General features: G+C 39.7%; 1 protein-coding gene across 1 annotated transcript in view; it reads left to right on the top strand.

Moving 5' to 3' along the window:
* Positions 1-16,864, top strand: part of SORCS1 (sortilin related VPS10 domain containing receptor 1) — a 554,727-nt gene that overhangs the window by 472,622 nt on the left and 65,241 nt on the right. Inside the window, exon 18 of the mRNA XM_022568815.2 lies at positions 3,704-3,875. Within this exon, the coding sequence (XP_022424523.2) occupies positions 3,704-3,875 (172 nt within the window). The remainder of the gene's footprint in view (positions 1-3,703; positions 3,876-16,864) is intronic.

Raw genomic sequence — 16,864 nt, 5'->3', positions numbered from 1 at the left:
AATGGCATTTTTTACAGAACTAGAACAAAAAATCTTAAAATTTGTATGGAGACACAGAAGGCACCGAATAGCCAAAGCAGTCTAGAGGGAAAAAAATAGAGCTGGAAGAATCAGACTCCCTGACTTCAGACTATACTACAAAGCTATAGTAATCAAGGCAGTATGGTACTGGCATAAAAACAAATATAGCTCAATGGAACATGATAGAAAGCCCAGAGATAAACCCACGCACCTATGGTCAACTAGTCTATGACAAAGGAAGCAAGGGTATACAGTGGAGAAAAGACAGTCTCTTCAATAAGTGGTGCTGGGAAAACTGGATAGCTACATGTAAAAGAATGAAATTAGAACACTCGCTAACACCATACACAAAAATAAACTCAAAATGGTTTAGAGACCTAAATGTAAGACCAGACACTATAAAACTCTTAGAGGAAAACATAGGAAGAACACTCTTTGACATAAATCACAGCAAGATCTTTTTTGACCCACCTCCTAGAGTAATGGAAATGAGAACAAAAATAAACAAATAGGACCTAATGAAACTTAAAAGCTTTTGCACAGCAAAGGAAACTGCAAACAATATGAAAAGACAACCCTTAGAATGGGAGAAAATATTTGCAAATGAATCAGCAGACAAAGGATTAATCTCCCAAGTATATAAACAGCTCATTCAGCTCAATATTAAAAAAAACAAGCAACCCAATCCAAAAATGGGCAGAAGACCTAAACAGACATTTCTCCAAAGGAGACATACAGATGACCAAGAAGCACATGAAAAGCTGCTCAACATCACTAATTATTAGAGAAATGCAAATCAAAACTACAATGAGGTATCACCTCACACCAGTTAGAATGGCCATCATCAGAAAATCTACAAACAACAAATGCTGGAGAGGGTGTGGGGGAAAGGGAACCCTCTTGCACTGTTGGTGGGAATGTAAATTGATACAGCCACTATGGAGAACAGTATGGAGGTTCCTTAAAAAACTAAAAATTGGGGCTTCCCTGGTGGTGCAGTGGTTGAGAGTCCGCCTGCCGATGCAGGGGACGCGGGTTCATGTCCCTGTCTGGGAAGATCCCACATGCCATGGAGTGGCTAGGCCTGTGACCCATGGCTGCTGAGCCTGCGCGTCCCTAGCCTGTGCTCCGCAACGGGAGAGGCCACAACAGTGAGAGACCCGTGTACCAAAAAAAAAAAAAAAAAAACTAAAAATTGAATTACCATATGACCCAGCAATCCCACTACTGGGCATATACCCAGAGAAAACCATAATTCAAAAAGAGACATGCACCCCAATGTTCCTTGCAGCACTATTTACAATAGCCAGGACATGGAAGCAACCTAAATGCCAACTGAAGGACGAATGGATAAGGAAGATGTGGTACATATATACAATGGAATATTACTCAGCCATAAAAAGGAACGAAATTGTGTCATTTGTAGAGACGTGGATGAATCTAGAGACTGTCATACAGAGTGAAGTAAGTCAGAAAGAGAAAAACAAATATCGTACACTAATGCATATATGTGGAACCTAGAAAAATGGTACAGATGAACCGGTTTTCAGGGCAGAAATTGAGACACAGATGTAGAGAGCAAACGTATGGACACCAAGGGGAAAAGCAGCAGGGGGGGTGAGTAGTGGTGTGATGAATTGGGAGATTGAGATTGACATATATACACTAATATATGTAAAATGGATAACTAATAAGAACCTGCTGTATAAAAAAATAAAATTCAAAAAATAAAATAAAGTGTGGGTAAGTTTTAGGCAGCTGATAAGGCATACAGGAGGACATGGAAGCAGAAAGAACAAAAGAAAGGAAGTACTTTCAAGAGGGTGGAAAAGAGAATTTTGGCAGAATGAGCTAGTTGGGAAGAAAGAGTCCAGAAAAGTAAAACAAAGGCTTCTTTCGCAAGATCAGAGGATTTTTGACTTGTCCTAAAGAAAGTGGAATCCATGAAGGTTGTGAACAGGTAGGATAAATAATGATGTTAAATAAAAATAATTGACAGCATTTCATAAGCACTTGCTAATTGTCAGGGGCGTTTTAAGTGTTCTGTGTACATTAATCCATTTCATCCTTAGAACTGCCCTGTGAGGTGAGCTTAATATTAATAACTGGCCTTGCAGTGACCCACAGTGTTCAAAGCACTTTCCCAGACAGTATTTAATTTTATTTTCTCAACCTTGCTTTTAGGTAGTCATTCTTGAGATTTAGGGACAGAGAAAGGACTTTGGCTAGATTTGAAGGGGTTGGAAAATAATAGTCTGCAGGCCTGCACACTACCAGATTTTGTAAATAAAGTTTTATTAGAATCCAGATGCAATCATTCTTTCGTGCACTATGTCCACTTTTGTGTTACAACCAAAGAGCTAAGTACTTGTGATAAAAACTATATAACCTACAAAGCTGAAACATTTACTCCCTGGCACTTTATGTAAAAAGTTTTGTCAACTCCTGGTCTAGAAGAATGGAAAGACCTTGGACTTTGATTGCTTCCATTTTGAGCTCTACCAATAACTTCAAGCAGGTAGACTTGAGAAATCAAATATATGAATACACAAAGCTGTTGCTGTGGACTCCACACAAAAAAAGATGATGAATAGATAACACTGAACCTCAGAAGTCTTAAAGGTTAATTATTTAAAACCCACAGATTCTAATTTACTATGCATCTGATCAGTTGTATAGGATAAATTTGTAGGATAATTCTTTTTCTTTTTTTTCTTATTAAAGCCAAAACAAGAAGAAAAAAGCAAAAGAGTTGGAAGGATTTACTTATCTGTAGACTGAAGTCTCCTTAATGTGAGGTTTCAACTGTTCAGACAGTATAACTCCTCATGAGATATTGACTAAAAACTATCAAATTTAGCCAACTTTCTGCACCGTACCATTAGTACAGCATCTTGTGTGGTATCTAATGTTGAGGCATATAATGCGTAAGAATCTATTCTTTCTCCGAACTACACATTCCTTTGCAATATCTATTACTCATTCTAACCCTTAATTATATAGCCTTTGAAGTATCTCCTAGATTATCCATGTATATCTTTTCAGCTAGATTATAAATTTATTGAGGGCAAGGAAGGACCATGTCTTCTACTGCTGCTATGCATTTCCCACAGCTCCAAAGTGAATTGATTTGATTCATCGATTAACTAAATAAATAAAAGCAGTAAATTAAAATGTTAATAATAGATACAGTGTGTTCGTATGATGATTTGGCTCTCTGTTGGGTACTTTCTATGAATAAACTGTAATCTTCAGAGCAACAGGAAAGGTAGTTATTGATAGCCCCCAAGGCTAAGCAGAAGGTTCAGCTTCAAAAGTTGGGAGTGGGGCTTCCCTGGTGGTGCGGTGGTTGAGAATCTGCCTGCCAATGCAGAGGACACAGGTTTGAACCCTGGTCTGGGAAGATCCCACATGCCACGGAGCACCTGGGCCCGTGAGCCACAACTGCTGAGCCTGCGCGTCTGGAGCCTGTGCTCTGCAACAGGAGAGGCCACGACAGTGAGAGGCCCGCGCACCACAATGAAGAGTGGCCCCCGCTCGCCGCAACTAGAGAAAGCCCTCGCACAGAAACGAAGACCCGACACAGCCAAAAATAAATAAATAAAAAATTATTTTAAAAGTTGGGAGTGGTCCAAATTATCATGAGCTGGATTACAATTTGACCTTCTTTTTTTCCATTTAGGTATAGAAAGGTGGTTTCCAATAACTGCACTGATGGGGTGAGAGAACAGTACACGGCCAAACCACAGAAGTGCCCAGGGAAGGCCCCGCGGGGGCTCCGGATCGTCACTGCTGATGGAAAGCTGACAGCGGAACAAGGGCACAATGTTACTCTCGTGGTGCAGCTGGAAGAGGTAGGACTGAGGCCTGTCTCCCCTCTACCTTCTAGAGCCAGTGATTTTTCCTAAGGAGTCATGGCTCCCTTTACATGTCTTTTTGTCTTGGTTTACATATACATATTTTTTTTTTAATTTTAAATTTTGTTTAAAATTTTTATTCTACTTTTAGTTCCTTGGTTTACGTTGTTGTTATCATTTCACTTTCTCTGACACATTTCTTCAATTATTTTTATTTCATTGTAAGTTGTTCTTCTCTCACTGAATCTCTCACTTGCTAGGGATTCTCTTTGGATTTAACCTTGCCGTGTTGGCACTTTTAGCAAAATGTTTTCTCAGAATACATCAATGATATTCCTATAATAACTTAACACACATACATACTGAACTAACCTAAAAGCTGCTAATGCTGTCTTCTTGTCTTAACCTGAAGTCTTGGCTTTTCTTTCTAAAGGCAACATGCTGGTCATACATATAGCATCAAGGCCAATCTAACATAATTGAGTATAATTTCTTTGACAATTAATAGGTTTATTTTTTAATAACACCTCAGGGATATTATAAGCATCAATTATTATTTGCCAAATTATGATTGTCTGAAATTTATGAGTATTTAGATGGTAGGATAAGATGACATTTATGTTATGTATTTTAGAATGTACACAGGTGTGTTTGTCATCTTGTAAATGAGGAAGATGATCTCTAAGGGGTAAACACTTTAATAAAATTATCTCAATTATTAAATCAGATGTGCTACCTTCAACCATGTTTTCTGAGTACCTAAAATATGGCCAACACTGTGCTAGGCCTTGTGCATACAATGGGATTTTAAAAGTTCATAATGACACCAGGATGAAGATATACAACATTGACTTACCTCATCCTCTTCTGATAGCCCAGTGGCTCTCAGCCTTTAATATGCGTAGGAATTACCTGGTGGGCATGTTAAAACACTTTCCTGGGCTCCATCGCCAAAGATTCTGATGCAGTAGGTTGAGGTAGGACCCAGGAGTATGCATTTCTAACAAGGTGGTAGGTTATGTATCACGCTTCAAGAAAAAAAAAAAAAAAGAAGGAAACAAGGGCAACATCAAGAGGGATAGACCGGTCTGAGAGGTTCTAGAGTGTGACTTGAAGGGGAAAAGATGAAGCAGTTAGGATTACATTGTCAGGTTTACTCCAAATACTTAGTATTTTAATTCCTGTAGAAAAAACTGTGAACTAAATGAGTTTGCAACCCTGGCTCTGATGATGCTGTTGCTTTTAGTTCAAGGACCACTTAGAAAACCACTACTTTAATCTAATACTCTTTTCTGCTGTCCCCTTAATAAGTGCCTTTTAACCATACTCAGTTTTCTAAATACTAATGTTCCCCAAAGTTCTTCAGTTGGAACTAGAAAGAGATGGGCCAATTTAGACCAATTGGAGTTGCTTGCATTTCACAGAAATAAATCTATGGGGACTTCTGTCTGAGGCTATGACAGACTAGCTTGCTGCAAACCAGATATATATGTATTATTTAGAGCAAGAGTGAGAGAGAGAGTGGGAAAGAGAGAGGCAGACATACACAAAGAAGGAGAAAGAGGGTTTGAGAAGCTACAGTTCTTTTCTTGAGAGATGGGAAATTCATTGTGATGAATCTAACATTTTATGCTGTATTCCCCTCAAGAACCTTGCCAATTCATACATCATATTGCATAAGAGGTCAGATTTTCAGATTCTCACCTTTCAGAAGGTGAGGTGGAAAGTGTTGGCTAACATCTGTTGGTGGACCTACAAGCCTGGGAAGATAGAGGTTGGATTTCAGGGTTACCAAGTCAGCTGGGACTGATGATGTCAAAACACAGAGAGAAGGAAAGCCTAGAGAAGTCATAGAATATTCTGTGTCTTTTGTTCCCTTGAGTTATTTGACAATATCTGAGGGATACAGACAAAATAGAAAGTAGTCAGTTAAGAGGATGTGAAGTCAAACATAGGTTTTAGAAGTATTACATTTGGGGGAGATAAAAAATTTGAGGTTGGGGACTATCAAGAGGAAAGCCCTGGTGAACGATCCAAGACTAGGTTCTGGAGACTCCTGGAAAGCTCTATGCTAGGAGGAAGGACAAAACAGAATTAGACCAGACTCTCTACACCCTGAGATCACAACTGACATTTGAAGGGTTAGAGTGATTTACCCCCATTTTAAATGTCTGTCAGAAGCTATAACAAATCCTCTTTAGGAAAATAACATATATCAGAGGCCTTCCTTGTTTTCTGCATATAAAAGTTGGGGTGTTTAAATAATTACAGATATATCAAGAAACAGGACCAAGAACAGGAAAAAAGCAACAGAGGAAAGAACAGTTGCCTGAGATATGATTAATATGTTTATGAATATGGGATAAGATATAAAATTTCACCCCACAGCAGTCATCAATAGGAGGCAGTAAGCATTTGGAAGTTATAGAAAATAAAGATATAATTACTGATGTTGATCAACATCAGCATGAAGAAATGCCAGTACACATATAAAATGGAATACCATACAACGATGAAAAGCAGCAAGCTACTGCTACACACAGAAATGTGAATGAATCTCACAGCTAATATTGAGCTAAAGAAATCAGACTGAAAAAAATGCATATTATGTGAGCCTACTTAGTTAATCTGCAAAAAATAGGCAAAACTGATTGATGGTGATAGAAATGAGAATAATTATCACCTTTGAAGGGGAAGTGGAAGGGAGCATTTTGGTGGTATTAGCAATTTTCAATTTCTTGGTGATTAATAAATACATTCACTTTGTAAAATTCAAGTTGTGTATTTAACGATATGCATATTTTTATGTGTACTATATTCCACAAAAAGCTTACTTAAAAATCACTTTAGAAATTCAAATAAAACACTTAGTATTTAGGTCATTAAACAATAAGGAAAAAGAAAACTGTTAGGCAGGGATTCATTTTCCAGGCCAATCCTATATCCTATGATGAAGGTGAAGGTACCTTTTCCAGAGACATAAGGAACCTCATTATGATACTCAGAAGAACAACATCTTTTGAAGCAGCAGATGTCAATGCTGGAGCAGGATTCAGAATTTAGATTTTTATTTCATTTTGAAGAATACAGTAGAGCAAGATCTGAAACAAGAAATCAGGCCTGGTCAACTCCAACCTCTGTACAGCCTCCAGGGACAGAGGCCAGGCTCTCATCTGTTCAGTGTTGCTTTCCATGTAACCAAGATGATCAGGCGTCTCAAACTTGGCTGGGTGATGTGGGAACAGATTGGGGAATCTGGTTCTAAGTTGTGTAAATTCATGCCTTCTGGGCACAAAAAGGGGGAAAAAAATAACGAGTGAGTTCATTCCACTCGAATGGGCAAAGCTACAGCAGCAGGGATGAGTCTGCTGCCTGCACCTGTCAGAATTGGCCCCTTGATGCTCTTGCCTCCTAGTACAAAGCACCAAGCCCTAAGGACTGTCCCCATGTCAAGAGGCCCTGGAGACCCCACATTTGATTGTGAGATCCTGTGCTAATGAGTCACAAGCTCGCCTTACAGAAACAACCTCAGTTTCTCTATTAATCTCTGGATTATATACGTAGGCATGGCTGAGGTGTGTGATAAACAGTGCAGAATACAGGACAACAGAGTGTCTCAGAGAAGCTGAGGAGCACTGAAACTTGACACGATAATGGTTCAGATGTCCAACATTGACTGAGCACTAACTATGGTCCAGTCTATGAGTCTTTCATGGATTGTCTCATTTAGATCCCACTGCAGCCCTATGCGAGTAAGTATTGATATTATCATTATCATTTTATAGATGGCACAGCCGAAGCACAGAAAGGCAGAGTAACTCACCTAAGATCACACAGCTACTAAGTCATGGAGCCAGGAGTCAAATCCAGGATCTATGTTCTCCTGCCTTTCTACTGCTTCTCTATGGCGGAAACAACCATTTTCTGGCAAAGAACTTCATGTATTTCCTAAGGCTCTCTAGAGACGCTTGGCAGGAGTAACAAAGATCAAGGGGTAGAAAGAACAGGCAAAATTACCTACGCCCAAACCAGTTGGCGCTGTGGCTGCTGCTGTATTCTTAGACACTCGTCAACATGTAAATCAAGAGTTTCCTCCTGGATTTTCTGAGAATATTCATGGCTTGAGATCAGCTTGTTGAAAACCATTTCAGCAAAGAGAGAGGCCAAATCCTCCTCTTTGCAATTTATTGAATGGCTACAGTCAGTGTATCTAGTGCTGTTTTATCCACTCTAAAGAATGTTGGAAAACATAGGATATGAACGCAGTACTCAAGGACTTTAACATCCATGTATACCAAACTTCTCCTGAGTCTTAGGTTATGAATTAGGTTATAATATTGCTAAATTAAATTTAAAACCCAAACAAACAAAAACTCCTGACATGTGCCACTGGTAATACATGGGTTCTCTATATCCTCCTTAAAATTTCTATGAGTTCACTTCTCATTTGAATTTGTTGCTCCTGAATTTACTTTGAATAGAGTATCTGATTTACCCCCATACCTAGTGCCAGTTCTTTATAACTATAGGGATATTAATACCATGCTTCTGATTCCCCTAAAGCAGCAAGTCCTCCAGGTGCCAAAGGGACCAAGAAGTCCCTGCTACAGTTTGATATGACACCGTAGTGTGATTAATGAGATGTGGGCAGAAGACTCTCCAAGCCAGTGTAACATTTTATCATTTGGGCACCAAGGATCATGCTCCTGTGTCTCATGGTTTATTCCTCGTTCAAGTTTCTCCTCTAGACTTATCTTCTGTCTGCGAGGCTAGGTTGGACTGGGGACTGATGCAACCTCCCCGCCTTTCTTTGTCCCCAGTTATTTACATACAAACCCCTCCATGTAGGCTCCATCTCCTATGCGTATCAACTAAAGCATTAGAGACCTGAGGACTGAACCGTTCCACCAACTAGTTAGATATGTGTGTTTATTTGTTCTTCAACAAATATTTTACTGAGTTCCAATTTTATGTCATGTACTTTTCATTTATGAGTAGACATATTTCAGCTTGTGGAACTACATGTTTTTGGGTTAACTAGGACCTCTGCTGTATCAAGTTTTAAGTAAAAATCTAAACACACAAAATGGAAAATACTAAATATTTTGTATTCATTCAAAACAAAAAGAAAATTAATTTACTTAATTAAATTATAATAATGATCTACATTAGATTATTATAGATGTCTATGTTACTGATCTATAATAGCAGTCATCCTTTTTTGGCATCTCTCAATAAATGATCAATATTATTAAGATAGGAATCATATCCTGCCTGGTTGCAGCTCTAGCATCTCTGCTTACCATGCCTACAATAGTGATAGGAACTCAATAAATGTGTGTGGATTTGGATAGGCTTCCCCAAGGAGTGTAGAGATAAAGTCTAAACTTAAAAGGAAAAAGGCTCTTAAAATTTGAATAACATCCCAAACATGTTAAAGTCTTCATCTGAAATCCAAATCCCTTCCTTTATTCTGTTCTAGTGCATGTCCTAATTCTGACATAAGAATATCAATGAAAACCTTGCTAAAACCAGAGCAAAGAAGAGAACTTCTTATCGACTGAAGATAATCAAAGGCTAAGTACACTGATGCCAACTTGTAACTCCATGTACGATAGGATGTGCGTGAGCCAAAATTTTGCAGATTTGACAAATGCAGGAAATGGAATCCCTTTTTGTAAATAGCATGTGAGCCCACCCCCACATCTAGGTGACACAATGACATCATAACACAAGTCCTTCAAAATCCTACAGCTTGGTTACTCAGAGAACCGCATAATTCTATTGAAGTTGATGAAAAGCTCCCGTGTCGGGAACCCCATCCCTACTGCTTTGAGGATTCTCTCCAAATTTACCATAATAAAAGAATCTTCACTAGAAGCAACAAGGCAAAGGAGCCAGTCTTGCTTCCATCCCAGACTCACTCATTATGGCAGATCCAAGAACACACACACATGCACACACACACTCACACTATGCATCTATGCATCACTGTTTTCTTGAGGACAAAGAACATTGATCCAGGAACCAACCAAGAAGGGAGAGGAGGAATCCATGAAGTTGTGTTTAAGAAGCCGAACATTTTACATTTTACGACACCTGAATTTTAGGAAGCCAATCGATGGTGTTTTGCAGTGAGACCCCAGCAATGAGAGGTAGCATCTCTGTCTGAAGATTTGCTTAAGATGGATGTCCTCTGAACCACTAATGAGCACCTAGTGAGTCTATAGACTTTCAATGTGATAACTCGGCTTTCTAGAGAAATCCAGTGCGAGAACCTGAAGGCACAGGATGGATGGCAAAGGGCCTAGTCAGTCTTAAGAACTCAACAAAACTGATTTGGAAGGCATTCATTTGAGAGGACTGCTAGGCAGAAGTAGTGTCTGCATGTTATGGGAAATAATTAAATCTGTTTTAAATAGCTGTAAGAATAAAGAGATGCAATTCGCTGCATAATTTAAGACTTTTAAATTAAATCTGAGGCAAGGGACTAAAATTAAAAACTTTGATCCATATGTCATTGTTTTAATACCTCAATTTACATACAAAGACTGGAACTTAATAAGGAAAATTTATGATTATAACTTCTTCTGTGAGATTTAACCCTGAAACGTGAAGGCTGTGTCCTCATTAAATGGATTTCAATGAGCTGTAATTTCACATACATTGAAAGACTTATAGCCACATAAAAGTAACCACAATGTAATAGCACTTCATAAATACTGCAGGATGCTGCCAGCCATCGGATGATAGAGAAGTTGACTTTTGATAATTTTTTTGTGTCTGCGAGACACTTATCTGTTGAACTGATAAAGGAATCTGATCTACTTTTTCATCTGCAGAAAGAGTTGGCATAAAGAGTTAGCAGGAAGTGTTAAGTCCAGGCAGGTGTCACTTTCCAGCCCAGATCCAACTCAGAAGGTTCAGCTGTTTTATTCTTCCACACAAAGGAATGGGAGCTGATTTCAGTGAGCCATGGAGATTTAAGAGCCTTTCTCATGCATATATTATTCCTTACTCTGTTCAGCTTTATTCTCTTTGACTCTAGCAAGGTAATTGAGCCCTTCATTCCTTCCCCCTTGTTGCTCCGGATTAAAAAGGAAAGAAGGAAATGAGGCAGGCAATGTAGGTTGTCTTTAAGAGGGCTGATGCCTGAAGTTCAGGTTGTATTCAGGTTAGCAGCTCTCTCTAAGGCTCTACTGTTCTCTCTCCTCAATACTGGTCCACAGGCGTTGGTGTATTTCTATTCTTTAGGGTTTCAGAGAATAGACGTTTGCAAAGAACTTCAGTCTGCCTTGACAAGCAAAGAGAGATACTTGGCTCGTTAGTGAGACATCCAGTACAGTAAATATCCCAAGGACAGGAGTCATGAAATGGTCTTCAGTTTGGATTTTCAATCTTTCAACCTATCTGCTTCAGGCCCTCCAACACTGGTGTCCACCACCCCTTGAATCAGGGCTTCACCAAACCATACAGTTCTTGCCCAAGTGTGTAACTTCCTCAGGTTTCTGGCTTTGCACTTTGCCACTCATTATTCCATGGCTGTCTGTCTTACCAGCTCATACCGCTGTGTAACCCACCTGTCACGTGCAATGGGAAGCCTCCATCACATGACAACAGTACTTGGATAAGTTCTGCATCTTCGCCAAAGAGCGGAGATTATTTCAGCAGCCTGGAGGAATGTTGGAATATGTGTGGATGTCCAATGATGCCAATTACAAGAATAATAGAATTATGAAAATGACAGTTTACCTGGCCTAGAAAGGACGACTAGGATCATCATCTGCCCGTCTCTATAGCTAGAGAAACTGAGGTCCGATTGTAAAATGCACTTCAGGCAGCATTCAGCCAGGTCTTCTAACTCTCAGGCCACCACCTGCCTTCTTTAGGGCACCTCTTCCACATATAGACATGTGGATTTCTGTAGATCTCTGTAAAGTCACTTACATCTCATAACAACTTAATAACTTGGAAGAGTGATGAAGTGACATCCAGGGCAAGAAGTCAAATGTCCATTTCATAGACAGGATCTCATGACTCAATGAAGTCCACCAAGTGATGCTGGGTATAAAAATTCTGAAAGCTATTTAAAATGTTGACAGCAGAGCATAAAACAGTGTAATAATTTCAGTATTGCCGTTGTTATTGTGTGTGCCTGTGTGCACGCGTGTGCACGCGCACGCACATTATTATTGGTTAATATGGTATTCACCGGTGTAGCAATGTGATCTCTGGGTGGTACGATTACGAGCAATTTGAATTTTCTTCTTCCAAGTTTTACGCATGTTCTACAGTTTTCTCGAAGAATTCATCGTGGCTTTTCTCTCTTTGTTTTTCTTTCTTCTAATAAGGTCAACATCTTTCTATTACATATTTTAGTAATAGGAGAAACTCATTGTAGGTTTATTCCTAAAGGAATCTTCCTACTACTCTTTCTTTCAAAATGTAACTTGTTCTTATGACATACCTGAATGTTTACTTTTAGAGTGATTTTTTTAAAAGTCATTCAAAAACATTTATACAATTTACGTCATTGGGCAGCCCCATAGTTTTCCTGCCAAAGGCTGCTGGGGTGATTCCTGAAGACACCATATAGCGGTAACAGTATAGCAACGCCCTTTACCACCTAAAAAGGGTTTTGAAAGCACAATGGATCAAGGTTCTGACCTCTTGGTACCACAACGTCCAGATGAAGTAAGGAGGCCTTTGCTTATGGTCATTTGTCTACTTACACAAGCCAAGTGTTCCTCCTGTCTCATGGTGTTCTGTTCCATGCTAAGCCAGACAAGTACAGAAGATATAAAAATGAAATTTGGAAATTTGCTGTTCATTTAAACACATGGTGCTACAGCTTATTTGTAAGTGAAGGATTAAACCATTTTGTGATGTTCCAATAGGAAATTCTTGGTCTGAGCATTAGATCCAGAAGTATTTGGATATTTAGTTAGGCAGGTTCCAAGCATCATAGTCCTCAAAGAAGGGTCAAGCCATCTGTATTTCATCAGAGCGAAGGCGAAATACGCATCCAATCAAATTATTTGGTGGGTCCATAGCCTGGTCTTCCTGGCATCACTGGCCTTGTCAGACCTGAGTTTTCTGGTGAAATCATAAAACCCCATGGACTACCCTCCTTACTGTTGTGAATGTTCTCCCTTCAGGTCAAAGCATCCAAGTTTACTGTTGCCTTTGCTCCCAGAGAAGCCCGAGGTCTGCATATCTGGAGAGATGCCTGTGCTATTGAAAAGCATCTCCGAATAGGCAAGGGAAGGAGGTTGAGTCTATATTTTGCAATTGTGCCGATATCTAGATATCTTGGGATTATGTCCAGAGCACAGTTTTGAAACTGAATAGAAGCACATAGGGAATGCTTCAAACCAGACAGCCAGGAAACACTCCCAGCTGATCTGCTGTGGCAGCCTCAGCATTCAGCAATAGTAGTACCTCTTGGAAGTGATGCTAGGAGAGCTAGGAGCAGAAGATGGGGCATGTGCAACTGCCTTTTATCATAGACTGGTGTTGTCCTGTGCTGCAAGGACTCGGTTGGCCACTATAAGATGGCAGTTCCAACATAGTGTCAGCAGTGGATTCCTGTTTACAGCCACCTCACTCTTTGTCAAACACTCATATCATCAGAGGTCTTCATAAATGCACTTTGTAGCTTCCATGGTGTTTTCTAGAGTGTGGAGTATTACACCGGGCTCCTCTCACATCACTATTTAATGAAGAATTTGATCTGTGCTGGCATTCCTCTAACGGGTTTTAGTTACTGAGGCTTACAAACGCTCTCTGTTTTTACATATCAGTCAATCCATTCTTCAGCATCCATCTGGGAATGAGCACATGGAATACTTTGAGTGTCTTCTGAACAAGAGGTAGTAGTGATGAACGTGGAGTTAAGAAGAGCTTGGTTCAAACTAATCTCGTGACGCTAGGCAAATTTTAACAGTCTTTTAGGTCTGAGTCGTTTAGGGATGAAGATTCAATGAGGGAGAGACCTTCAAGATGGTGGAGGAGTAAGACATGGAGATCACCTTCCTCCCCACAAATACATCAGAAATACATCTACATGTGGAACAACTCCTACAGAACACCTACTGAATCTTGGCAGAAGACCTCAGACTTCCCAAAAGGCAAGAAACTCCCCATATACCTGGCCGTGTGACTGACAGGGTCTCGGTGCTCAGGCCAGGTGTCAGGTCTGTGCCTCTGAGGTGGGAGAGCCGAGTTCAGGACATTAGTCCACCAGAGACCTCCCGGCTCCATGTAATATCAAACGGTGAAAGTTCTCCCAAAGATCTCTGTCTCAACACTAAGACCCAGCTCCACTCAATGACCAGCAAGCTACAGTGCTGGACACCCTATGCCAAACAACTAGCAAGACAGGAACACAACCCCATCCATTAGCAGAGAGGCTGTCTAAAATCATACTAAGTTCACAGACACCCCAAAACACACCACCAGATGTGGTCCTGCCCACCAGAAAGACAAGATCCAGCCTCATCCACCAGAACACAGGCACCAATCCCCTCACCAGGAAGCCTACACAACCCACTGAACCAACCTTATCCACTGGGGACAGACACCAAAAACAACAGGAACTACAAAAATGCAGGCTGGGAAAAGGAGACCCCAAAAACAGTAAGTTAAGCAAAATGAGAAGACAGAGAAACACAGCAGATGAAGGAGCAAGGTAAAAACCCACCAGACCAAACAAATGAAGAGGAAATAGGCAGTCTACCTGAAAAAGAATTCAGAGTAATGATAGTAAAGATGATCCAAAGTCTTGGAAATGGAATGGAGAAAATACAAGAAACGTTTAAAAAGAACCTAGAAGAACTAAAGAGTAAACAAACAGTGATGAACAACACAATAAATGAAATTAAAAATTGTCTAGAAGGAATCAATAGCAGAATAACTGAGGCAGACGAATGGATAAGTGACCTGGAAGATAAAATCGTGCAAATAACTACCACAGAGCAGGATAAAGAGAAAACAATGGAAAGAATTGAGGACAGTCTCAGAGACCTCTGGGACAACATTAAACGCACCAACATTCGAATTATAGGAGTCCCAGAAGAAGAAGAGAAAAAGAAAGGGAATGAGAAAATAGTTGAAGACATTATAGTTGAAAACTTCCCTAATATGGGACAGGGAATAGTCAGTCAAGTTCAGGAAGCACAGAGAGTCCCATACAGGATAAATCCAAGAAGAAACACGCCAAGACACATATTGATCAAACTATCAAAAATTAAATACAAAGAAAAAATATTAAAAGCAGCAAGGGGAAAAAAACAAATAACATACAAGGAAATCCCCATAAAGTTAACAGCTGATCTTTCAGCAGACACTCTGCAAGCCAGAACGGAGTGGCAGGATATATTGAAAGTGATGAAAGGGAAAAACCTACAAACAAGATTACTCTACCCAGCAAGGATCTCGTTCAGATTCGATGGAGTAACTAAAACCTTTACAGACAAGCAAAAGCTAAGAGAATTCAGCACCACCAAACCAGCTTTACAAAAAATGCTGAAGGAACTTCCTAGGCAGGAAACACAAGAGAAGGAGAAGACCTACAATAAGAAACCCAAAACAGGGCTTCCCTGGTGGTGCAGTGGTTGAGAGTCCGCCTGCTGATGCAGGGGACACGGGTTCGTGCCCCAGCCTGGGAAGATCCCAAGTGCCGTGGAGCGGCTGGGCCCGTGAGCCATGGCTGCTGAGCCTGCGCATCTGGAGCCTGTGCTACGCAACGGGAGAGGCCACAACAGTGAGAAGCCCGCATACCGCAAAAAAAAAAAAAAAAAAAGGACACCCAAAACAATTAAGAAAATGGTAATAGGAACATACATATCAATAACTACCTTAAATGTAAGTGGATTAAATGCTGCAACCAAAAGACATAGACTGGCTGAATGGATACAAAAACAAAACCCATATATATGCTGTCTACAACAGACCCACTTCAGGCCTAGGGACACATACAGACTGAAAATGAGGGGATGGAAAAGATATTCTATGCAAATGGAAATCAAAAAAAGCTGCAGTAGCAATTCTCATATGAGACAAAATAGACTTTAAAATAAAGACTATTACAAGAGCCAAAGAAGGACACTACATAATGATCAAGGGAACAATCCAAGAAGAAGATTTAACAATTGTAAATATTTATGCATCCAACATAGGAGCACCTCAATACATACGGCAACTGCTAGAAGCCATAAAAGGGGAAATCGACAGTAACACAATCATAGTAGGGGACTTTAACAACCCACTTTCACCAATGGACAGATCATCCGAAATGAAAATAATAAGGAAACACAAGCTTTAAATCATACATTAAACAAGACAGACTTAATTGATATTTATAGGACATTCCATCCAAAAACAACAGAATACACTTTCTTCACAAGTGCTCATGGAAAATTCTCCAGGAGAGATCATATCTCGGGTCACAACTCAAGCCTTGGTAAATTTAAGAAAATTGAAATTGCATCAGATATCTTTTCCGATCACAACGCTATGAGACTAGATATCACTTACAGGAAAAAATCTATAAAAAATACAAACACATGGAGGCTAAACAATACACTACTAAATGACCAAGAGATCACTGAAGAAATCAAAGAGGAAATCAAAAATACCTAGAAACAAATGACAATGAAAACACAATGACCCAAAACCTATGGGATGCAGCAAAAGCAGTTCTAAGAGGGAAGTTTGTAGCAGTACAACCCTACCTCAAGAAACAAGAAACATCTCTAATAAGCAACCTAACCTTACACCTAAAGCAGTTAGAGAAAGAAGAACAAAAAAACCCCAAAGTTAGCAGAAGGAAAGAAATCATAAAGATCAGATCAGAAATAAATGAAAAAGAAATGATAGCAAAGATCAGTAAAACTAAAAGCGGGTTCTTTGGGAAGATAAACAAGATAGATAAGCCATTAGCCAGACTCATCAAGAAAAAAAGGGAGAAGACTCAAGTCAATAGA

This window comes from Delphinapterus leucas, chromosome 16 (genome assembly GCF_059928025.1).
Source record: "Delphinapterus leucas isolate spDelLeu-1000000601 "Yukka" chromosome 16, BTC_Dleu_Yukka2, whole genome shotgun sequence".
NCBI classification, from domain to species: domain Eukaryota; kingdom Metazoa; phylum Chordata; class Mammalia; order Artiodactyla; family Monodontidae; genus Delphinapterus; species Delphinapterus leucas.
Note: the sequence above shows the minus strand (reverse complement) of the source record. Positions and strands in the feature narration are given on the sequence as shown.